The sequence below is a fragment of the Protopterus annectens genome, chromosome 1.part0 (assembly GCF_019279795.1).
Source record: "Protopterus annectens isolate FY-2018-M chromosome 1.part0, PAN1.0, whole genome shotgun sequence".
NCBI classification, from domain to species: Eukaryota; Metazoa; Chordata; order Ceratodontiformes; family Protopteridae; genus Protopterus; species Protopterus annectens.
In genome coordinates this window covers 88,159,482-88,174,322 of record NC_056725.1, presented here as the reverse complement: position 1 = coordinate 88,174,322, position 14,841 = coordinate 88,159,482, and the positions used below count along the sequence as shown (strand labels likewise).

Genomic DNA, 14,841 nt, shown 5'->3' with positions numbered 1-14,841 from the left:
CAAGCATCACTCAGATTTTCAATCTTTCTCTAACCACCTGGTTTCTCCACTTCCATTAATGGCCAGGGGATGCTTCATAGCTGATTTTCCAGATTCTTACCTCTGCCCAGGCACCCAGTACCAGGAAAGTTAGAAGAGCAGGTGGACACCTTTTGTCAATTGGACCACTTCAAAAGAGTTGGACCTTTTTCCTGCTGCCATGGCAGAGATGGCTAAATGGTTAACTTTATGTGAATCAGCTGTCAAAAATTTATCCAAGTTTCTTCAAGGGTTCCCCAGTGCTTCACCGGCTTTCGTAAAGTTTGCTTATATTTGACTGGTAAAGTCTGAGTGGATAACCTCTTTCAGTGTAGGCAAAAGTGTAGATGCCCTTTCTCAGGAGTATCTTTTATATCCGACATCGCTTTAGAAACCCATTTATCCCCCACAAATGTGACTTTTGTCAGAGAAGTTGTCATTATCCCCATTTTGAACTTGTCTAGGGCAGAATTAAAATATTTATTCTGAAGACTGTTTTTCTGGTGACAGTCACTTCAGCGTGAAGAATTTCTGACATTCAAGCTGTATGTGTTGATCCTCCACATCTGACCTTTTGCAAGGATAAGAATGGTCTTGAGGACAAGTCTCTCATGCCCTGTGTAGCCATATAGTCAATCTGAACCAAGCTGTTAATACCCCTGTATTCTTTCCAGACTATTCCAGTAAAGGGAAATGCATTTTGATTATTTAGATGTAAAATGACATTTAAGATTTTACCTTGAAAGGTATCTAGAATGAACATTTCCTGTGCTGCAGACAGTTTGGGTTTCATGGCCTTTAAAGTTACATTGTGTGGATGGATTTCATAGTTAGTAAGGACCACATTAAGGTGGGTTTTCTGAATGCTGGAAGTCTCAACAGCAGATTACCTGATCTTGAGGCTCTCCTGCATCTGCAACATATTAGTATTTCTGTAATTAGTCAGACTTTTCTTAAATGTAAAGAAAGCATGCCCGGCTGCCATCCATCAGACATGATGTTAACTATGGTCATATCTCCATATTTGTCAAGGATCACAATACTTTCATACAGATTTCTGAGACCCACAGAGAGAACTCAACTCCAAATCACCATAAATAAAACTCGGATGGCTTAGTGGTAAATTGCTGTTGCTATGGTGTACATGGTCCTGGGTTCAAGACCTGCAAGAGCTGATTATAAAACAGCTTATATGGCATAGTGGTATGTTGCTGACTGTAGTGCATAGGGTTTTGGGTTCAAGACGTGGCATTGAAATGCATGGTGGTAACATAACAACCTCAGATGGCTTAGCGGTTAAGTGTTGTGACTATGGTGTACTGGGTCCTGCGTTCAAAACCTGCAAAGGCTGTTTACTAGTACACACCTATGAACCTATAATTCACCCCAGGTATCACTACAGTGTCTTTACTCGACAGAGGCACTGGGAACTAAGGTCAGTTGGCATGATGCCATGGTAATCCTATGGGCTAGGCTTTTAAAGGCTCCAGGGCCATTAGCGTAGTACACACCTATGAACCTATGAACTACTAACTTATACCCTACTACAGGACACTCCCTATGTTCCTAAATGATCATGCTAGATTCCTGAAAGTATTAGAACTTCCTAAACGCACCACTCTTTTGGAGACTTTACACCACAGTTAACTGGAGCATCTATTTCTGTAAATAATGAAGGGTATGCACAAAGTTCTTGGACTTAACAAAAATTCCCTGGGACATGTAGTTAATAAAAGCAACAAACGACAAACTACTATAGCTATGGTCATCACAAATGTAGCCCCTAAGTGAACTATTCCCATGGTATTTCTTTCTCCACTGAAGTCAGACCATAAATTGTGAATTTGCCTTCAAAGTTTCCAAGGCTCCTGAAACTAACCTCTCTGAATTTACGGAATTTAAACAAGCAATTATGTGATGAAATGTCAGAATTCACGTCTGACAGCACCACCTTGGATGTTGACTCAGCAGTCAACTTCACAAAAAGTCTACAACCACTTAGAAAAATGCATAAAATTATCAGTCCCGACCAGAGGTAAATACAATTGGAAATTCAAAAATCACCTTGGAGGTCCACCAGCTTAAACTGTACAGCAAGAATAAAATCTATGAACTATATAGCAGATCTAAAACTCCTTATAACAAAGACAGTAAAAAAAAAAACAACAGGACACTTAAAAAAAAATACAATTAGTACCTGTAAAGCAACCCATGAACCTAAGCTAGAAAGTGAGGATTGCTACAAATTTCTCCTTTAAGTACATTATATACAATAATGCTCAGAAGTTAATTTTTTAAATTTCTTATCCTGAATGGGACAACCCAGTCCTACCCAACAGATATTGCCAGTGTACTAGCAAACAAGCTTAGTGCAGCCTTCATCCCTGAAACATCTATTCAGTGTCTGAATATCCCAGAATCCCTTATTCCCATTTATTTCTAAAGATCATGTTCTGAAGGTGCTATCAAAGACCAAACAATACTTTCTTCATAGGACCTAACAGCATACATGGATTTCTAATAAACGGCACCAAAATTCCCTTTCTAAACTGTCCTCATATTGTTTAATGGAAGCATAGCCACTGGATTTTTTCCCAAATTATGGGTACCGCAGTGGTAATAACCCTCCATAAGGTTGGTACCATCCTGAACCCCAGTAATTATAGGCCTATCAGCCTTATAAGCCCAATCTGAAAAGCTGTGGAACGTTTAACTATAATCTCATCAGTTATTAGATCAAAAATTGTTCTAGGCGTGACTGTCATCAATTTGATTTATCAAAAGGAGATGCTGCATTTTAAATCTACAGGGTCACACAGGCTGTTAAGAGCGATCATGCTGCTCCCATAGTGTATATTGACTGACAGTGTTTGACTCCACATCCCATGCAGGCATTATAAATGGGCTCTTAAATATGGATCCTTGCATGGTAAGGTGAATAGCAAACTGGTTAAAAGACAGCTCACTTAGTTCACATGGCAAGTGCCTCATCTGAAAGTGTGAAGGTAACGAGACAAGTCCCCCCCCCATGGCTATGTACTGACACCCCTCCTTTTCTTTTTCTTGTCTGCTCATTAGACTTGAGAAGCACAACGCTTTGTTGTTAACTTTGCAGATGACTGTAAACAGCATGTTATTGTCTAGATCCCCTCTGACTCCTGTACCCTTCAGAACGAATTTACTGTAGTTAACACCTAGTGTGCTGAAAATAGGGTAAAATAAAAATAAATAAATAAATGTGGAATTTAATTTTGTTTGTCAAGCAGAGCCTCTACCCTCATTCTGTAGTGTAGACAGTACTAAATGAAAATGAAGTCAGGAACCTGAGTTTGACAGTTCTGTCACTGCCAGTCATCAGTGTTGTAGCTGTAGTCAGAAAAATGTGCTTAGCACAACTAATGGCCAAAGATATATCCAGATCAGATGTCATTGTTATTTTATAGTTTGGTACTTCTTGGTACCTTCATGATGTACCTCACTTGAAATATCAGATAATTTAAGGAAACCCCAGAGGTCCGTAACCAAGATTATTTCAGGCTAAATAACCCTAAGCTACCAAGCGGCTAGAAGCTGTATCCCTGTTTTTAGTATTTTACAAATCTGATGGATGATTTGAGCCTCACCTACCTTGTGTTTAGGCCTTTATTATCTGTATCTCTACAAATCTAATACGTTAGCAAACACCAGAACGGGGGACGAAAATCTTCACCATCAGATAAATAGAAATGAATGGAGTGACAGATTTCATTATGCAACAAGTCTCTCTTTTTTGAAATAGGCTGCCCTGTCATGATAAATGATATGTTGTCATTCTTCAGAGCATGAATGATTGGATGGATGCTTTCAACTTTATCCCAGGACTAGCTCACCTAGCCATCTCTGAGAAGGGAGTTCAGTTTGAGGGTGGGTATTGGCAAAGTGTAGCTAATCACAAGACTAAATTTCCTTGAAACTACTGTGATTCCACAAATGAAAAGCCCAGTGGCATTAATTTGCGGTTCTTTAAAGAAATCCACTCTAGGATAATAGTAATTTAATGTTTCCAGATATTGCTGTGATTACGTTGTCATTTTAGCTTGGCTTCTATCATTGGACACTTGATGCATTATCAGTCTGTGGTGACATTTGCCCTACCCCAGGACTGAACAAATCGCTCCCATAGTACCACCTTAGCCAATTTAAACTTCATATTTCCTTCCCTCCTTAGTAGCACTAATATTCTAATTATAAACACTAATGTTAGAAGTCTTGCATGCAACAAAGGTCAGATTTTATTGTATTACACAGTATTCCACTAATATATTGATTACCTCTGAAATGTGGCTGAAGAAATAATAATTAATCAAATACTACCATCAGGCTACAATGTCATTTGACTTGATAGACAAAATAGATTTGGAGTTTTAATCCTAAATATAAAATCTTATTAATACTACACAACACTCCTCCGTTCCACAAGGCTGAACTTCTGATATCTCTACTCAAAATAAACAGCCAAAAAACCTCTGTATACTACCAGGCAATAATTCAACCTTAACTGAAGATGTGCTAAGCTAGTTTAATAACACCATTACTTAAACTTGTACTAGGAGATCGTAATATAGACTGGAAAACCTACAACTGTTCCCTGGAATCTAACTCTCTTGATAAATTCCAACAACTAAGAAACCTAATGAAGTGCCAAATAAACATGATAAAAAATGCTAGTTTAAGTTACAGTATATAACCACAATAACCCTAGACTTTCCTGGAAATCCATCAAAAAGGTACTTAAACCAGGATAACCTTCTACATCAACCCCTGAAATTAACATTAGCTCTGACTCTGTAACTAGTTCAACTCCCATCTCATACAAAATGTACTTTAAACTACTTAAAAACAACCCAATTCTTTCATCAGTTCCCGAACATAACAGCACCTTATTCTCCTTCCAGTCTATTCCTACTTCTGCTATCAAAAACACCTACAAACACAAGACCCCCCCCACCTTAGCTGCTGATAATCTACCTTCTGAAGACCTTTCTGTGCCGTCTAATGTCCTAGCTTTCTCAATAACCATTCTAATTAATCACTTCTCAGAAAATGTCAGATACCGAACGTGAAAATCTTCCTATTAAATCCCATTACATAAAGGAGGCACCTCCACAGATTTCTCTAATTGTAGACCTATTGCCATCCTTTCCCCGTTGGCCAAGATCCCTGAAAGATGTATACACACCCAGATCATGACCTATGTACCCTCCAACAATTTAATAACAAATGCTCAACACTTTGTTTGCTCAAATGCTTAACACAGCTTCAGACCCAAACATAGTACCACAACAGCTCTTCTGGGCATCGATAACAATGTCAGAACAGAAAGAAACAAAGGTAACTGTTTCGTCTCTCTTTAGATCTGTCCAAGGCTTTTGATACTTTTCCACACCAACTACTATTACTGTCTGAACTTTCCAAATTACACTTCAGTCACTTGTCTCCTGGTTCTATAACTGTAGACAACAAGCAGTTAAGTGGCGACATTTTACTCATTTTTTTCTTCCACTTACCATAGTAGTACCTCAGGGGTTCCATCTTTGGTACTCTCCTATTCGATACCTACACTGACACAAGGCTTGAAAAGATAGTCTCATTAATTTCTTATGCAGATAACTCCACCCTTTTCTGCTGTGGCTCCTCCCTCTCTGCTCTACAAAAAGTCACTTAAGACGCCACCTCCTCTATTGAAACTTGGCTATCAAGCTCTCTGCTTCTTAACACTAACAAAACAAAGCTTATACTATTTACACCTAAAAAAAAAAAAAACTCTTTTGAACTTTAATCCTGTAACATCATCTCCAACAGTAAAACACCACATGAACTAGTATCTCAAACCAGACTGTTGGGTGTCATACTAAATGACAGTCTGAAATAGGATCATCACATAAGCCATGTAATAAATAAATAAACATAAAAACTTAGTACGCTATATAGAACTAAATATTACTTTACTAATAACACAAGAAAAATATAGCAACTGCTTATCTGCTACCAGCACTGCATTATGCTTCTCCCATACTCACCAACCAGAAATCTAACTTAATAGCTAAACTAAGTGCCTGTTACATCACTAAATTTGCTTAAATTTCATCTTCTCACCATTCCATTGCACTAATATTTTAAAATGGCTAGAATTAGCAAATTAACTTACTCCTAGCTAATCACATAACTCTGTATGTCAAGCGGATAATTACTGAAAAATTTTACAGTTAATCGGGACATGATGGCCCAAAGGAAAGAACTCAGAGCTGACATTGAAGGAAAAGGTTGATCTACATTTTCTGGAAAGCAGCAGCCAAAGAAAGACCGAACATTTTGGTGTTAGCAAGACCACAGTTAGCAGCATCCAAAAACATAAACATGAGTACTTGTGGAGGTATGGTAAGGAAAGCGTTGACTTGCAGCGGGAAAGGAGGAAAACTTCTCTTGAAGTCCTTAAAGCCACATTAAGCTGTTTCAAACAAATGAGGGCAGTTAATGTCCAAATCTCTGGGCTGATGATCAAGAAGTTGCTAAAAAAAATTTGCACAACAATTCGGGGTGGCAGATTTTCAAGCATCAGGTGGTTGGCTAGAGAAATTTTAACCGCAACATGAGATCTCCTAGAAAGTCTTGTGTGGTGAATCCAATGAAGTTCCAGTAGAAGTTGTGGAAAAATTCATCAAAAAGTTCCCGGACTTCGCCAGAGGCTTCAAAGATGACGACATCTTTAATGCTGACGAGTGCGGACTCTTTTTTTTTTTCAAGGTGATGCCTGACAGGAGCCTCGTCATGAAGGGTGACAAATGTAAAGGCAGAAAACTTTCCAAGGAACGTTTCACAATTCTGCTTTGTGCTAGCTCAACCAGAGATAAACCAAAGCACTTGGTGATTGTTAAATTGGCAAAGCCACGCTCATTCAAGAACTTGAAGCCTGAAGGCCTCCCCATCACTTGAAGTTTAAACAAATGCGCATGAATGACTGGTACCCTATTTGAGGAGTGGGTAAGGGGTATCAACTGAGAAATGAAGAAATGGTCTATTCTACTGACAGTAGACAACTGTCCTGGCAACCCACAAGTCTGACCCAGCTCTGTTAGAAATGCTACATCTAAAGGAATCCCAATCCCTTTGCACTACGTGCTCCAGAGACCTCACCCTCATTACCACAATCAACAGAACAAGCTAGAGGGACCGGTTCATAACCCAGAGACTGGCCGTGCTATGGAATAAACTTCTGTACATGTCAAGTGGAGCGCCTCACTGGCCCTCTTCAAGAGAAATCTTGATGAATAGATGGGAAATAAAAATTCACCCCAGGGATCACTCCAGTGGCTCTACTCAACAGAGGCACTGGTAAATTAGGTCGAGTGGCACGATGGCAGGGTAATCGTATGGGCTAAGCTTGTAAAGGCTCCAGGGCTGTTACCCTAGTACACACCTATGAACCCATAAATGAATCATCTCACAAACGTGACACTGAAATTTCTGCCTCCAAACATGACTCTAAAATCCAACCTCTTGACCAAGGCTTCATCAAAACATTTAAAATGCACTACCGACCCCAGTTCCTGCACGGAGTCATTACTAAAACACAAACCTGTGGTCCACCTGTGCAAGCAACGTCATCTGCTGCATCAGTTAACACTCTAGATGCTGTCCTTAGATCAGTTTTGCTTGGAATAACGTTCAGCCAGAAACGATACAGAAGTGTCTCAAGGAAGTTGGATTTGTCGCAACCCAAGAGCACGATGTTTTGTCCCCATCAGACAGTCCATCTCCCATGACAGAATTCGAAGGAGTAGATTTTGAAGGTGGTGTTACAATGGATGATGAGGTGCCAACATGTAATGAACCTGACCCAGATGAGGTGCCAACATGTAATGAACCTGACCCAGAAGCAGTTTTCCAAGAGATATTGACCAAAGTACAGACCAGCGTAAAAGGTGAAGAAGCAAGTGAGGATGACACAAATTGCAGAGACTCCAAAAGAAGAGGATGTCAGGCATCTGATAATGCAGTTGAAGTCATTTGCTGTGGAAAAAATGTCCAGGTGTGCTGAGTGGTGTAGCCAGTGTTGAGAGTGCTTTCTCAGTTTATCTTTGTGATAAGAATAAGAAACAGACCCAGACTTCATTTTTTTTTTCAGAAAGAATGATTAAACCGTGAGAAAACAGTAAATGTATTGATTTTGTATGATAGTGTATGTATGATTTTACTGTGTTGTGATTATGTAAAAATTATATATATTTTGTTTTTTTTAACATTTGTATCTTCTAATTTGTGCCATTATCATCTTTGTATTTTTAATTTGGATGTATTATGACATTGATATGTCTATTTTATATCTTTTCCTGGAGCTTTTCTCCCCGGGCCTCTACTGAAAATGGACATGTATCCAGCTAGACTAGCCCGGTTAACAAATGTAAAATAAATAAATAAATAAATAAAATGTATGATTTCATAGATTCTCTAATAAAAGCTGTAAAAGAAAGTAAAGTACATGTACGTATCAGTACAGTAGGCATTGACTAGTTTGTTACAGTCCCTTGGGTGGTCAGCTTACAAAGGTTCTACTGTAATGCTATTATGGTTTCAGCTATGCTTTTAGTCCTGATGCTTCTCAACTTCATTTTGAGCATTGAGGTATATTCTCTCTAGGTTTCGGCCTTAAATTATCACCATCAAACTTGATAGCTAAGGTGCATCTTAACTGCCCATTACAACTGTGTTCTTTATGGATGAAATGTATTGTTTGAGTAAGTTGCATTTCTTATTTCCATGTTGAAATTTTATGATCAAAGTGGCATGACAGAGTTGACCCTGCAGATAGGAAGTGTCACTTTTTAAAACCGCCTTAGTTTTTGCTGTGCTTGTTTCCTTAGTGGTTACAGTTCATGTTCTGTAGTTTATATATCAGCAGTTACTGACCTTTCCTGGCTTAGTCTATCAACGTGGGCACTTTGTGTGTGTATAGGTAAGCAGTTGCTGGTAAGTGCATGCAGATGACTCTTAAATATTTAATATGGTGCTCCTGCTGTGATAATTTTCACCAGTTTTTTGGACCTTGCAGTTTTGCTGTTACAGATGCCATTTGGCAGGTTGGAAATAGTCATGGTTACCATAGATAACTGCAGAAACTGGCTTTCCCATAGCTGAGGGGGGGTTGCATAGGACTTGTTTCTCTTATCCTTAGGGCATGAGGCAACATTTACAATTTTGTTGTTTTTTCCTTAGATTCTCGATAAGTTCGTTGCAATTTTCCCTACATTTTCTTAACAGTTGGTTCTTGCTTTTGTTTTGTGAAGTCATGTGCGCACTTTGCATGGTTGCTTGTGGAATTGGTGATGGAAGTCCACATTTTCCGGAGAACATCCCTGTCAACATGGTGTTATTCTTATCTTCTAAACTGATTGTAAATTCATTTAACGTATCCAGAAGCAGTTCATGTTTCAGTAGTTTTTGTACTGTAAAACTGAAATTCTGGTTTTGGAAATCTTAAACAGATTTATAACACCCACATTTTAAATATATTCAGTTCTGCAGTAGCTACTGTTTTGTTTACTCTTGCTATTTTGTCATGACCAGCCATACTGGTTATGAATCTCCTGCAGCTTTCACCAATACCCTTACATACACTGGATGTACTTCTGTAAGTTATTTTTCAAGGGAGGAAATACGCAATCAGATGTTAGGGAATCTTTAACAGAGCCTTCTTTTATCTTCTACAAGAACTAAGCTTGCTACCTTCTTGTTTTCTACACTATTTTATTTTTGACTCTTGTGTACTGGTCTGTCTGTAGAAAACAGAAATTTATTTACAATAGCTGTGCTAGATTTATAAGCCTGATGGAACCCCTGTCTCTAACTTGCTTACAAATCCTTTACTGGCTGTCATACTTTGAACTGGGCTTCATGCTACTTAAGTTGTTTTGTCTGCTGCAGCTAGTGTGTCCTCCACTAGTACACCAGTTTCTGGCATAGTATGCAACCTCCTTTGCAGAAGTTTTAGATTGTCTCGTGAAAACTTGATAAAGCAGTGTAGAAGTAATTGTTAATGCTGCATATTTATATTTGTAATGTGTGGAAGCTTCCAAGTAATTTAAGATGTACTTATTAAGACAGAATGTAAAAGGAAATCATGTCAGAGCATACACGTTAAAAAGCTGTTTGGTTTCTGAGAATATAAATTTTAAGTCCACCTAATAAGGACTCTGTTATGAATATAACTTGGGCCACCATAGATGTTAAACGTAACCACTTGGATAAGTTTACCAAGAAAATGTAAATAAATGATTGAATGACAAAAGGATTTACTCATCTGCACTGTTGCTTTGATGGCTGTTTTCAAGTAATAATATTCAGGAGCTTTAAATGGCTACTACTTGGCAACTGAGATGTACATTTCTCTTTCCATTACCATATTAACATCTGTCTGTCTTTTCCCCCGTCTTCCATGTGCCTGAGTGGATAGGAATATGCCCATTGCCCCCCCCCCCCCAAAAAAAGAGTATTAACACTGTTTTGAGGACTTCTTTTATACTAAATTATATCGTATAGTAATTCATTTGCAGGTATGAGTTACCAGCGACAGGTTTTGCTGATGGAATTGTTCACGAGGATACCTTCTTGACAGTATCATGTAATCCTTCATATCAGAGTTGAAAGAAATCATGCATTTTTCTTGCAACGTTTTTCTCTATCTGAAGCTGTAGATTTGATATCTTCAGTGTGTATGTATGTAATGTACTGGTTAAGTGTGACTTGAGCTTGTCTGAAAAGAAATATGGCTAGACTGATGCAAACATTCCCATGAAGATCATTCTAAAACTAAATCAGCAATTCCCACTCTTATTCCAGATCTAACTTCAGAAATATAACTTTTTATGTAGTTGTTTGCCTTTGATAATCTTAAGCAATGTCTACTGTTGTCATTTTAGAAAGGGGTACAGCTCCTTCTTCCTTGTAATGTAGTTTGGTGTATATATTTTAGACCTTATTGGAGTGTTTTGTATGGAGTTGTCTGCCTCATTAGCAAAATGTTGCTGTTTTACACATTTAAAACGGTTTCAGTTGAAAAGTACCTACTGTTGAAATAGTTGCACTGAATTGTGAATTCTGTTCACTAGGTAACTTAACTGAGCTGTGCCTGTGCTGAGCCTACATCCTTATGGATTTTCATGAATTGTAGTCTATGTACTTTTAACCATCCAGGGTTTCCCCAGTCAGTGGGGGTAATCACCTCCCTTTGTGAGCTCTATAGATAGTAGCAGCCATCTGAGTTTGTTGTTGCTGCTTCTGTTTTATCATGTGATAACATTTCCACTAGTGCTAATGGTTCTCTGCTGTTTCAACGGGATCTTTGCTGGTGGTAGCAGCTGTTATGTACATTTTCAGTTATCCTTTTACCTGTGAAAGTTGTTAGGCGTAGAGCGTGTCAGTAATCAAATTCATCACACATTAAGAAAAGTTTCATTTTGAAGCAGTTGGTATGCAGGACAGATATTTGTACCTCATTACCCCATATTTTTCCCATAGCTCATTAACACCTGTGTGGTGTTGAATGACACACCTCTTATTGCCTGCGCACATCCTTACATTCCACAGCATTTTCTGAAAAATCATCTTTAAAAGCATAACATAATCAAGGTTTCTGTACTGTGGGACATACTGGATTAACAAGCTTAGTGCCATTTTTTTTAATAGATCCTTGACCTTTTTAATTTTGTCTGTTATAAGAGGGTATAGTCATTTAGTTAAAACGTCAGACCCAAGAAAGATCTTGATGCTATAAGGAGGTATGATTGTTAACTGGATGTATACAAAAAAGTGCTGTAGGCTTGAATGAGATGCGTGCATTTTGCGTAATTTCAGATTAATAAACTCTGAACTTCGGGAAAGTAGATCTAAAATATGAGCTTGCGTATGGCTTCCTGATCTGCATCTCTGTACCATTTTAAAATCTCTACCTTGGAATTTCCATCTATCCCTTTATTGGATCTTTTAATTTCAGTACTATGCTGTTGTCTTAGAACATCCAGGAACTGCATTTGAGCCATAGTACCAAAAGAAAAAAAAATGTGTACCATTTTTGACATATTGATCATGGAACTTCTTTTTTTTTTTTTTTTAACCTAATTTATAGGCTTTGATTTCAGGCCTATGGCATTACACTGTCACAAGCCAGAAAGGCTCTTTAAAACCAATGGAAAGAACATCAGAGAGCTCACTGCACAATTTCCAAGTTTTATGGAACTTTAGCCCTATATTAGATAGAAGTAACATAACACAAGCATATTTGGTTGCTTGTGAAAGGAGGAAATGCTGAACCTTTAACAGTTTACTGGCATTATGCAGTATTTGGGCTTAAAGGTATGAAAAGTCAATATACTTGATGTATGCTTCTGGAAATTGCAGATCAAAATTACTTATGCCTAGAAATTTTAAATCCAAATTAAATCCATGTCACCTTAAAAAAACTTGCAGTCATTAAGCATGTTGAAAGCCATATGAAAACACCTAAACATTGCTTATCTGGGTAAGTTGCATATATAACAGTGAAGGATGTTACCATAGCACAGTAAATTATTGTTCACTTTTGAGTTGTAAGCAACTTCCTGCCAGAGATTTCATGTAATTCAGTGCAGATGTCAGTACTTTATTACTGTCCATGTATGAAAATTATCTTTTGTCCTTACTTTTATTCCTAACAAAGATCATGCCATTTAAACCTGTTGGTGTTTGTAGTTTGATTTCACAAACACTTCTACAGAAGGAACATGATGCCTGTTGACTGCATATTCGCTGTGCGTGCGAGTGTGTGTGCATGTTTAATGGCACATAATTTCCTTGCCAGCGTGTGTAGGTGCTTGAGTGGTGGTACGAACACGGGAAGACAGTATTGTTTGCTTGCTGGGTATATACCAGAAGTATTAGTTTTGTTTCTGTGAGAAGCCCATTCTTTCTAGTGTTCTCATTCAAATACTCAGAAATGGCCAAATGCAAAAACTGGCTAAATTTGCACCATCACTTATGGGATAGAAACTGTTGAAGAGGTACACTGTTCATGTGTAAACACAAAGTTCCTTGAAAAATCCATTGTTGAACTAAACCACCTAAAAATTTTCACAGTTCAGTGACACTGCGAAAATACTGACTGGCCTAAGAACAAGCAATACTTATTGTGTCGTGATTGTTTACATCAAGTAGAGGCAGATTCCTGAAACCCATCATGTGCTGTCAGTTTGATATCAGTTGCATAAGTTGAACAAAGGAGTTGTCTGCTGTCTGCCAACTCCAGCTCTGTTGCATCTGTGCAAATTGACAGATGATTACAGAGAAGTGTTTTCACAGGATGGTTACGTAAATGCTTTATACAAGTAAAAATTTGAATGTGTTGTTGCTGGTTTTAACTTCTTTAATTTAATCCCCAAAACAGTTTGTAGTGTCTAATATGAAGAGATACTGTGTTGCAAAGATTGTAGTCGCCTGTAGTCAGTGTGCATTACTAATAAGAAAAATGTTTGTGTTTCAGGTCATGCCGCAGCTGTTGAATCATCTGAATGTTGACACATTAGACACCAGCATTGATTGGGGTACTTTAGCTGTGTATACATGTGCTGAAAGCTGTGACACCGATAATAAATACGTCCCAGAGTTCCTTTGGAAACAGGATTATTCTCACTAAATTGAACCTTTAAGGACATTTGCTTTATATTTCCTGGGCTTTGTGCCTAATACCAGAAACTAGTGCTCTGCATATGAAAGCAACTTAAAATGTTTAGGAGTGTACTTGAGAGGTATTATACTGATTTGCAGAGGCTGTGTAGCATAATTTCAGTGTCCTGAAATTTAGGTTTATATTTTTCTTGGTTTCACCTTGTGACTGAATGCATCTGGAGTTGTACATTTTAGTGCCACAATGAAATGGAAAATTCTCAATTTATATCTTTGGTTTTACTTTACTTTTCCCCTATTTCTTTTACACAGGTGTTCAGTTTCTGGTCTATTTAAAATCCTGCCCTTGTGCAGATTTTTGTTCTGCTTGTCAGTGCTGGCAGTGCCCTCTTTAATTTATTATAATAAAACATGTAATTTTGTGAATTCTTTCTCTTTCACAGCAGTATTATACGTGGTGCAGTGCAACATGGGTTAGAGTTGCGGCTGACACTGCTCAGCTTATTTGGTGGAGGCATTACATGAAGCACTATGCGGATCCAGACCAGCTATGGATGGGATGGCTACCACTGTTTAAAAACAGATGTCAGCGGTTATTCAGTACTAGACAGTCTCACATCTTGGTACACTCATCCCTCACTTTCTATTCAAGTCCTGTATGTTTAGAAATATACATATGAAGCTATAAGCACTGAATTAAAGAAAGCAAGTACATTTCATACAGACATTGAAGGCATAAGCAGAATTTATAACAGTAGGTATTCACTTTAGATAAAAGTAATTTCTTATTTTGTGTGCCCCCCCTACCCATCCCTCCCAAGTCTGTCCACACCATCTGGATCATCTGAATAACATCATCCTGTATTTCCATATCTTGTCTTAGTCTTCAGCTTTTTCTTCAGTTCTTTCAGCACACTAACTGGCCAATAATTCACTGAAATAAATCTATTAAACCAGGAGTCTGGGTAGTTGGTAGGCCTCCAGAAGCCTTGGGGTTCTAGATTCTCTAAGGTGCATTTTGTGAGATATTTTTTAATCTTTTGATCTAGTAAAGGCCTGAATAAAAATCTTGACTAAGGAAAGAAATAAGTTGTGTAGAATATTTAAGAAGAAAATATTTCCCAGAAAAAT

The 14,841-nt window shown here is 38.0% G+C and overlaps 1 protein-coding gene across 4 annotated transcripts in view; it reads left to right on the top strand.

Moving 5' to 3' along the window:
• The window catches only part of PDCD2 (programmed cell death 2), a 289,253-nt gene extending 275,117 nt beyond the window's left edge, over positions 1-14,136 (top strand). For all 4 annotated transcript variants that reach the window (XM_044086050.1, XM_044086129.1, XM_044085975.1 and 1 more), the window contains one exon: positions 13,568-14,136. In XM_044086050.1, the coding sequence (XP_043941985.1) occupies positions 13,568-13,720 (153 nt within the window). In that variant the 3' untranslated portion in view covers positions 13,721-14,136. The remainder of the gene's footprint in view (positions 1-13,567) is intronic.
• Positions 14,137-14,841: the final 705 nt, after the last annotated feature.